General features: G+C 45.5%; 1 protein-coding gene across 1 annotated transcript; it reads right to left on the bottom strand.

Moving 5' to 3' along the window:
• Positions 1-9,364: 9,364 nt before the first annotated feature.
• LOC133775684 (destrin) lies at positions 9,365-10,141 on the bottom strand. The gene has a single exon (XM_062214148.1). The coding sequence runs from the start codon at positions 10,047-10,049 to the stop codon at positions 9,552-9,554; it is 498 nt and encodes a 165-aa protein (XP_062070132.1). The 5' UTR covers positions 10,050-10,141; the 3' UTR covers positions 9,365-9,551.
• Positions 10,142-10,822: the final 681 nt, after the last annotated feature.

Genomic DNA, 10,822 nt, shown 5'->3' with positions numbered 1-10,822 from the left:
GTTTAAATACTCTCCCACCCTATTCGATGAGGCTCTTCATGAAGACCTGAGTGAGTACCGACAGACACACCTAAACCTAACCCTCTTACAATATGTAGGTGATCTACTGATAGCAGCACAGACCCTCGAGGAATGCACCCGAGGAACGGAGGACCTCTTGCACACTTTGGGGAGCCTGGGCTACAGAGCATCTGCTAAGAGGGCCCAACTCTGCAAGACTGAGGTAACATACCTGGGGTACCTATTGAAAGGGGGGCAACGATGGCTGACCCCTGCACGCAAAGAGACTGTGCTCCGAATCCCACAACCGCAATCACAACGACAGGTTCGGGAGTTTTTGGGGTCAGCCGGGTTCTGCCGATTGTGGATCCCTGGGTTTGCTGAGTTGGCCAAACCCCTCTACCTGATGACAAAAGATCAACAGCCCTTCCAATGGACAGAGGAGGCTGAGCAAGCCTTTCAGCAGATAAAAACAGCGCTGCTCTCGGCCCTGGCACTGGGACTCCCTGATGCCTCCAAGCCTTTTCAACTATTTGTGGATGAGAGCAAGGGAGTAGCTAAGGGAGTCCTGACTCAGCCCATAGGCCCTTGGAAACGGCCTGTAGCGTACTTATCAAAGAAACTTGACTCTGTAGCCACCGGATGGCCCCCTTGTCTCAGAATGATAGCGGCTACTGCCCTGATGGTAAAAGATGCAGACAAGCTAACCATGGGGCAAGAACTGCAGGTCACCACACCCCATGCTGTTGAAGGCCTCCTAAAGCAGCCTCCCGACTGATGGCTCAGCAATGCACGGCTAACTCACTACCAAGGGCTGTTGCTAAACCCTCTCAGAATTTTCTTTCAGCCACCAACCACCCTAAACCCTGCCTCCCTGCTCCCTGACCCAGATCTGGAAGCTCCACTCCATGATTGTGTCGAGGTGTTAGCCCAGGTGCATGGAGTAAGGGAAGATCTACGGGATCAACCCCTGCCCAACACTGAGGTAACCTGGTTTACTGACAGGAGCAGCTTTGTGCATCAAGGACAGAGGTATGCAGGGGCAGCGGTGGTTTCAGAGATGGAGATAATATGGGCCGAGCCCCTGCCGGCAGACACCTCGGCACAGAAAGCGGAACTGATAGCCCTAACCCAAGCTTTAAAACTGGGAAAGGGAAAAAGACTTACGGTCTGCACTGATAGCCAGTATGCCTTTGCCACTGCCCATATACATGGGGCTATATATCGTGAAAGAGGTCTCCTGACAGTAGAGGGAAAAACCATAAAAAACAAAGAAAAAAATCTTAGCTCTCCTAGCTGCTTTATGAGAGCCAGAAAAATTGGCAATTGTGCATTGCCTGGGCCACCAGAAACCTATAGACCCCGTGTCAAGGGGCAATTATTTCGCTGATCAGACTGCTAAGAAAATAGCTATGTCCCCAATTCAGGCTGTAGTCATACAACAACAATTTCCTGATCCAGGACCCAGGAACTTGCCTCCAACACCCGAGTACACCGAGGAAGATCTGCAATGGGTAAAAACACTCCCTGAGGCACAGCTCCTTGACGGGTGGTGGAGAGACTCTGAATGTCGCATCATACTCCCCGAAAAACTAGGAGAAAGAGTATTACAAAAAATCCACCACAGCACTCACCAAGGCACCAGGAGGATACAGGACTTAATGAGACAAATGAAACTATGAATAAAAGAGGCCCCCAGCAAAATTGACCAATTGTTGTCAAATGTAAAGTCTGTCAACTCACTAATGCAGGAAGAAATGTTCAGAATTCTGGAACAAGACAGCGAGGAGATAAACCAGGAGCCTATTGGGAAGTAGATTTTACTGAGGTAAAGCCAGAAAAGTACGGGTATAAATACTTATTAGTTTTTGTAGATATCTTTTCAGGATGGGTAGAAGCCTTTCCCACTAAGAATGAAACAGCCCAGGTGGTGGCCAAAAAAATACTGGAGGACATTTTACCCAGGTATGGATTTCCAGTAATGATAGGCTCGGACAATGGACCGGCATTTGTCTCTAAGGTAAGTCAGGGGTTGGCTTCCATACTTGGGGCGGATTGGAAATTACATTGTGCATACAGGCCCCAAAGTTCAGGACAGGTAGAAAGAATGAACAGAACATTAAAGGAGACTTTAACCAGCTTGACCATGGAGACTGGCGTAAACTGGGTAGCCATCCTCCCCTACGCTCTGTATAGGGTTCGCAATTCCCCATACAAACTAGGGCTTACTCCCTATGAAATTTTGTTTGGCAGGCCACCTCCCATTATACCTAATCTTAAAGAAAATCTGATTAAAAATGACGACAATTTTGAACTCCTGTCTTTACTCCAAATCCTGCAGGGGGCCCACGAACAGATGTGGCAAAAACTGAAAGACCTGTATGAGACAGGGCCTCCTCGGGTGCCCCACAGCTACCGGCCGGGTGACTGGGTGTTCGTGAAGCGCCACCGACGGGAAAACTTGGAACCCAGGTGGAAGGGACCCTTCCAAGTCATCTTGACAACCCCCACTGCCCTCAAGGTAGATGGAGTGTCCTCCTGGGGTCATCACACTCACGCTAAATCAGCGGACCCATTCCAGGACCTCATAGAACCTCTTACATCCAAGTCGACTTGGAGGGTCGACAAAACCCGAGATAAAAGTCACCCCCTGAAGCTTAGATTGCGTCGTATCCCGCAGGCCACTGATCACCCGAGAAATGAGGCCTGACCTCATAATCCTACTGATTCTGTCTGTGGGGGGAAGAGTGACTTTGGACATCATTCCTCACCAACCTCCACCAGGCTACTGGACCTTGAGTGTGACGGGAAGAGTAATTGACCGCTATAATGGCACAGGACAGCCCACGTTCACCGTAGATCTCTGCACCCTGTGGCAGGAAGTGGACATGAGGCTGATCTCCAGGCCCGGAGTTAAGACATTTACCTCACTAGCTGATTGGCATTGGAATCCCGGGGTAAGGTTGGTGGGGTGTGGGCAAACTGGTATAGAGGCCAACTTACAACAAACTAAATGGTATGTCTGTCCTGCAGAAGGCTCCCCAGGCTGTGGGGGGGCAGGCGATTATTACTATCATCACTGGGGATGTGAGACAATAGCCCCATGGTTGACTCCTAGGGACAAAAATCTGGAGATGGCCAGAGTGGGTGGGTCAAGTCCTCAGGTGGGAAAAAGAAACCCAATCCAAATTAAGGTAAAAACATGGCAAGGAATACAGAATTCTCAACGGGTAAAGGGGAAATCATGGGGACTGAGACTATATGTCTCCGGGTCTGACCCGGGCATTCAGTTTACAATCCAGTGGTGGTCTCAACCGAGCCTCACAATTGGGGTGGGGCCGAATAAGTTCCTTATTCCCGAGCCTGAGCCCTCACCGACCCAAAGACCCAGACCCAACCCAAGTCCTCCTCCCTGGGTAAAAAAGGGCAAGGACCGACGCATTATGACCAGCTGAGGCAAAGGTTCAAAATCAAAAGAGGCACGCAAAGACAGGGCCCGACCTGCCTCAGCCAGTAACAGAAAAAAGTCAAAACCCCAACAATCTGGTCCACTGTGGCGACTCTTAAATAGTGCTTATGTGGCCCTAAACGCTTCTTTCCCTAACTTAACTAATTCCTGCTGGCTATGTTATCAGGCCTCACCACCCTATTATGAGGCATCAGCCGTGACAAGTCTCTCACTCTCTGGGACAACCCAAGAGGGCTGCTGCTGGCAGAGACAGATGGAATCTGGGACCACCTTACAGGTCGTGCGGGGTCGTGGAACATGCATATCCCCCACGGTTTCTGCTGGATCAATGTGTAATCATACTGTCCTCAGTAACGCCTCCCTGTTCTACCCAGCGCCGGGAAATACGTGGTGGGCCTGTAATGCTTCGGGAGTGACCCCGTGTGTGTCAGGGACAGTGTTGCAAAGCAATAATGAATGGTGCCTTCTAGTTAGATTGTACCCTCGAATAATATATCATCCCTATAAGGAACTCCTGTCCAGCCTGAGGCCCACCACGTCACTCAGCAGAGAGTGCCGGGAAGTGGCAACTGCTATAATCACAGTAGCTGGACTGTTAGGGCTGGCAGGGACAGGGTTGGGAGCCACTGCCATAGCCAGGCAAGGAAGCCAGTATTCAGCTCTCCGAATGGTGATAGATGAAGACTTAGCGAGAATTGACCGATCTGTCGCTGGCTTAACCAAGTCTCTCAGATCCCTGTCAGAAGTTGTCCTCCAAAATAGGCGAGGACTGGACTTGCTGTTTCTACAGCAGGGAGGACTGTGTGCCGCCTTGGGGGAGGAGTGTTGTTTCTATGCCGACCACACAGGGGTAGTAGAGGACTCCATGGATAAAGTACGTGAGGGGCTAGAAAAAAGAAAACGAGAAAGGGAACAACAAGAGGGATAGTTTGAATCATGGTTTAATTATTCTCCTTGGCTAACAACTTTATTATCAGCTATAACTGGCCCTTTACTTCTGTTAATAATAATCTTAACCATAGGCCCCTGTGTTATCAACAAACTAGTAACATTTGTTAAAGACAGGATAAACATGGTCCAGCTTATGGTGCTGCGGACACAGTACCAACCCTTAGATGAACAGGAATTATAAAGCTTAAGGCCTATAAAAGAGCCAAGATTGGCTCCAAATAAGTCTCATGTGAAAGGGGGGAATGAGAAGGCACCTGCACAACCAGCTTTTACTATGCCTTTATTATCATTGTACTAGTGCTCTCATTATTTCAATGTAACCTAAAGTGTAACCACGTTAGCTTGTTAGGCAACCATTAGTAAAAAGAAGCAATGCTAGACTTTATAATATGTATTATGTTAGATGTTGAGCTAAGTAATCCAGTAACTATATTAAGTTGATTATTGTATGACCCAAACCGCTGCCCATTCCTGGCACTCTCTATCGTACACTCCCCTTCCCTCCATCTGGCCAGCTGTGACCCTACACTGACCCAGGTCCAGGAATGTAAAGTAATTATCTATACCTATAGGGTTCAAAGCTTTAGATAACAACCAGCCACTACCCCGGAGTCAGCAGCTGCGATGTTGGGACTTATCAGAAGTGTCAACTTGATCTACAGCATCCCCTTAACACTTGCTTGTACATGATAATAAAAGCTCTGTAACAATTAGGCTCAGGGCTTCTCGGGGGGGGGGGGTTCCTCTCCTGGAGGCACTGAGAGGCCCAAGTTCGAACTCGTAATAAAAACGACCCTGCTTATTAGCTTCAACTTCGGTCTCTGGTGGTGTGACTTTCGGGGGACCACGGACTTGGGGCATAACAAAATGTCTTCAAAAGCAGAGGTGCTAAAATTCACATTATGCTGAGTTTATATATATTATTTGTACCCAAACCACAATCTATTAGCTTCTTACTTTCTTGAATTTATTAAAAGCAAACTTTCAAATAATATATTTAAAAAACTACTGAGTGTATCTTATTTTTCATTTGTGAGAATTTCCTTGTTTAATTTATAATATTTGTCAAAGAAAAATCAGTTTTCCCTCTTCTAAGTAGAGAAAGAGCTCATGAGGGAAAATATCTCAAAAGAGTTTGCTGGGATGAAATTTGGCACAACAATTAAGCTGTCACTTGGGGCACCCACATTTAGCTACAAGAGTGCCTAGGACAGAGTCCTGGCTCTTCTCCTAATTCCATCATCTTGCTAATGTTCACCCTTGCAGGCTAAACTACTCAGATTCATGCCAGCCATGAGAGAGACCTGGAATGAGTTCTTGGCTCCTGGCTTTGGCCTCGCTCAGCCCCAGCTATTCTGGGCATTTTGGGAGTGAACCATCAGATGGATGATCTCTGCTGTTTTCTTGGTCTCTCTGGCATTCAAATAGAAAGATAATTTAACAAACTTTGGGAATGGGATTTAGCATAGTGATTGGAGCGCTGCTTGAGATGCCTACATTCTATGTCAGCATGCCTGGGTTCAAGTCCTATCTCTGCTCCTATTGCAAAACAATCCCCCAAAATGCATTGGCAATGTTGTTATAGAACCCCCTAACCAAGACCTACCCCATGGCATAGTGGGTAAAAATCACTGCCTGCAGTGCTGGCATACCATATGGGAACTGGTTTGAGTTCCAGACACTCCACTTCTGCTCCAGCTCTCTGTTATGGCCTGGGAAAGCAGTGGAAAATGGCCCAGGTCCTTGGGCACCTGCACCCACATGGGAGACCCAGAAGAAGCTCCTGGTTTCAGATTCATGCAGCTTCAGCCATTGCAGCCAATTAGAGAGTGAACCAGCAGATAGAAGACCTCTCTCTCTCTCTCTGCCTCTCCTTCTCTCTCTGTATAACTCTGAGTCTCAAGTAAGTAAATAAATCTTTAAAACAGAAACAAAAAAACCCAAAACAAAACAAAAAGAACCAGCTAACCTATATGTGCTTGCAAAACACACAGTAAGCCTATCACTGACATTGAGTGGTGGTAGCTTGAGGTATTTATGGCAAAGTCCAAGGTAAGATGAGAACATTTTGCTTAACTTCAGGGCTCCCCAAGAAGTTAGAGGTAAATGTTTTTATAGATTAAAATTGAGGCTGACAGGTGCATGTTGAGCTTTGTCCAAGTTCCTGATTGTTCAGTGGTGCTTGTGATCTTCCTTTTATTGGTTGGGGATGACATGTTCTTTAGGGAATTTTTATGATGTCCAGGTGGGCTTTAGTTGGCCTGGGGTTTACGTGTAAATGGTAGTTATTTACTTCCCAGATTTGGATTTTTCTTACCTGGATCTAAAACTCCCTAAATAAACCTTTTCAGAGAATTTTGGCTAACAGGGTTTTATCTATTGCAGAAACAAATGACTTCTTTTGTCCAGCGATTACTAGCTTGTCAGGCCAGCTGTATCACTCCCTTTTTTGAAAAAAGATTTATTTATTTACTTCGGAGGCAGAGTTTACAGACAGGGAGGGAGAGGAAGAGAGAGAGAGAGAGAGAGAGAGAGGTCTTCCACCTGTTGGTTCACTCCCCAAATGGCCACAATGGACAGAGCTGAGCTGAGCTGAAGCCTGGTGCCAGGAGAGTCTTTCCACATGGGTGTAGAGGCCTAAAGACATGGACCATCATCTGTTGCCTTCCAAAGCCATTAGCAGGGAGCTGGATCAAAAGTGGAGGAGCTGGGACTAGAACCATCACCCATATGAGATTCTGGCACTGCAGGTAGAGGCTTAGCCTACCATGCCACAGCATTGGCCCTAAATTTTTTTGATACCATAAAGGCAAGGAAACTTTGGGCTAAGAGACACAGACAAGAGGATGAGCCCTGACTTTGTATTACAGAAGTTTTTTCTCAATTGCCCCTATTTCTTGTTATTTCTCAAACCTCAGGGAAAAGGAACAATGACTCTGACTGGGGTATTGTAAGAATGAAAGGAGACAAAGTTTTAGGTATTTCTTTTATTATTTATTTATTTAATAGTCAAGTTAACAGAGAAAGAAGAAGAGACAAAGATTTTCACTGCTGGTTCATTTCCCAGATGGTTGCATAAGCCAGAGATTGATCATGACAAAGCTAGGAGCTTCTTCAGGGTCTTCCACATGAGTGGTAGGGGAACAAGTCACCTTCTGCTGCTTTTGCAAGGCCGTTAGCAGGGAGCTGGATCCGAAGTGGAGCAGCTGTGACTCAAACCAGCACCCATATGGGATGCCAAGTAGTAGTTGGATGTTTTACCTGGTACACTACAACCCCAGCCCCTGTAGGCATGGCTTTAAACAAAGTTTCTAGTCTCAGGTTTAGCTGTAATGATGCATTATGAGAACTATTGCACAGCCAGTTTCTCTGCAGCTTGTTTTTTTTTTTTTTAAGATTTATTTATTTATTTGAAAGGCAGAGTTACAGAGAGGCAGAAGCAGAGAGAAGTCTTCCAACTGCTGGTTCTCTGCCCAGATGGCTTCAATGGCAGAAGCTGAGCCAATTCAAAGCCAGGAACCTTGGAGCTTCTTCCACATCTCCCACACAGGTTTAAGAGCCCATGTACTTGGGCCATCTTCCACTCTTCTCCCAGGCCATAGCAGAGCATAGATTATAAGTGGAGCAGCTAGGACTTGAACCACTGACCATATGGGATGCTGGCACTATGGAGTAGTGGGTAAAGCATCTCATATGGGCACTGGTTCAAGTTCCAGCTGCTCCAATTCCAATTCAGCTCTCTACTATGGCCTGGGAAAGCAATAGAGCATGGCCCAAGTCCTTGGGCCCTGTACCTGCTCAGGATACCCAGAAGAAGTTTCTGGCTCCTGATTTGGGTTGGCCCAGCTCTGACCATTGTGGCCATTTGGGGAGTGAAACAATGGGTGGGAGATCTCTCTCTCTCTCACTCTCTCACTCTGCTTTTCAAATAAATAAGTAAATAAATAAATCTTTTTTAAAAAAGATTTAGCCTGCTACAGGTTTATTGAATTTCAAGTCCCATTTGCAGTTGCCTTAGGAAGGTCAGACCCATGGGCTTTTTTTTTTTTTTTTTTAAGTTATAAATGCTTCCTTTATTACATAAAGCCAGTAACTGCTACTTCTAAGTTTGACTGTTTGTGCACCTCTATGTTGTTCAAAGTGTTTTATGCCTGTGATGTTTAATGACAATCACTTCCAACGTCATCCGTGGCACCCGCTCCCCATTTCACAGCTGAGCAACAGCTCCCAGGCGCGAGCAAACGCACACTCAATTTTCTTCCACACTGTACTGTCCCAGAAACAGCAATGCTCCGGCAGAGACGCAATTTTTAAAAAAAATCACAGGTGTCCTAGCTCATCAATATATCATTTTATCATTTTCATTAACAAAGCGCATTACAATGGAGCCCTAATTTGCATTGACATTAGTTGTTACAAGACACTGCACATTCTCCTGAGGACACACCACCACTTCCAAGATGCAAGGTCACTCTCCAAACAGTCTCCCCGCCTGCAAGCAGCAAGCGCACCGCAGGGACAGGAGCTGCTTCCATCGGCATGCCTGAAATGGTACTTTTGCAAGATCAGCGTGAATCGTAAGTGGACACAATTTTGAGGCAGTCTTCATTACACACTGGGTGGGATTAAAAGACTGCCCAACTTAATCTGTTACGTTAGTACGTTAGTATCGTTATATGTTATGGGGAGAATTATATTCCATTATTCTGTTTAGTTTCAGGAAGAATAAAGAATTTGAACCAAAATTATAACCAGATTATGACCAATTCTCTAAGCAAAGAAACAAATTAACTGAGGTCCACACAGATGTAATAATTCTCTTCACATGGCCTTGCCCCATTTTGTGAACTGCATTATTAAAACTCCTGAGCTTAACAAAAATCTTTATAAGGCAACTCATCAAAACAAGCATGAGGCCAGTAAGAATTTAATTTCACACCAACAGAACTGCAGATCTAGATTTATTTAGGGCCATGATTGCACGTTTATAGAATATTTAGTTTACTCTAAAAGATTACAGACAGCTCCCTCTCAGCAAGACCCTGGCCTAAATATATTTGCTTTACTTATATAGCAAGAAGAAGATAACATTACACATGGAAGCTTTCCATTTGTGGCACTGAATGATGAGCTACACAGGGCATCCTTCAAAAGCTACAATTAAGGATCCACCTAGCTTCTCTGCAATGCAAGCCCGATTGAGGTCTTCTGGCCCATTTGCTTGACATTCATGTTTTATCCCTTGGAACTTCTTTTTGATTGCATCCTTGGAGCTTGCATAGATCATTTTACTTTTCAGAGGTGCTAGTTCTGGTGCCCACAAGAAAAACATCAACTCTTCTTTTCTGGATTCCTTGGTTTCAAAGCTGGCATCATACAAAGCATATCGACAATCTTTTTCAGGAAGCATTCCTACAAAATGCTTGAAAGGATCGGTTATGGTCACACCAACATCTCCAACCAAGATCTCCTTGCCTTCTTTTACAATGATGCACTTTTTGTCTGCACTGAGACAAAAAATGACAGCCTTCTTTCTCTTCTTGATTTCTTCTGGTGTGGAGCATTTCCGAACCTTCATGTCATAAAATATGCGACATACTTCATCAGCAACTTGTACTCCTGAGGCCATCTTCGCCGCGGCGGTCGCAGGAACGCGGGGGTGGGAGCCCGACGGGCGCCGAGGCTGCGGAGCGTAGTCCTCACGGAAGCGAGACCGGGAGACCGAGCCAGACCCATGGGCTTTTTATGAATGACATATGGAATGGGTGTTCCCCACCTTTGCTAAAGGGACATTGGTCAGATCCAGCCAGCTATGACACATTTGTTCAATATCATATAATTATTCACATACATATGTCCCAGAGGGGTCTCATGGCAAGGTGGTTGGATTAAAAATGATAGCTTCAGAGTAACATTTTGGTTACCAAATAGTATGGCTTAATATCTTCCAAGTAGCCTGAAATGAGCCAGTAACCTTCTCTGCTCCAGAAGTGGAAGCACACACAGTGAATTGTATGTGTTGTGGTGGTTGGCCAAAAATGAACTACTCTGTGTCCTGCAGTACACAAGTGACTGTTATTCTGAGACATATCAGCCAGCCTCATGTGGCAATGCCCAGGCCACTCTTACAGCATCAGTAATTTTATTTTTCCAAAGTTTGAATTAGTACTCTGCATCCTAATCCCAGTTTCTCAGGAACAACAATGTCAAAGAACTTCCTCGGAAGTTCACTGTGGGTGCTGTACAAAATTTCTAGCATTAGGTATGAGAATACTAAGTATCACATCAAGTTAGCATCTCTCCTCTAAAATGGGAGCCCTCTCTAGAGGATATTGTTCTGACAGAATATTTTGTTATAGTTACCATCAAACAATAATTCATTTTAAAAATCCTTCCTCTATA

Source organism: Lepus europaeus, chromosome 17 (genome assembly GCF_033115175.1).
Source record: "Lepus europaeus isolate LE1 chromosome 17, mLepTim1.pri, whole genome shotgun sequence".
NCBI classification, from domain to species: domain Eukaryota; kingdom Metazoa; phylum Chordata; class Mammalia; order Lagomorpha; family Leporidae; genus Lepus; species Lepus europaeus.
The sequence above is the reverse complement of the archived record's forward strand: the minus strand, read 5'-3'. Positions and strand labels throughout refer to the sequence as shown.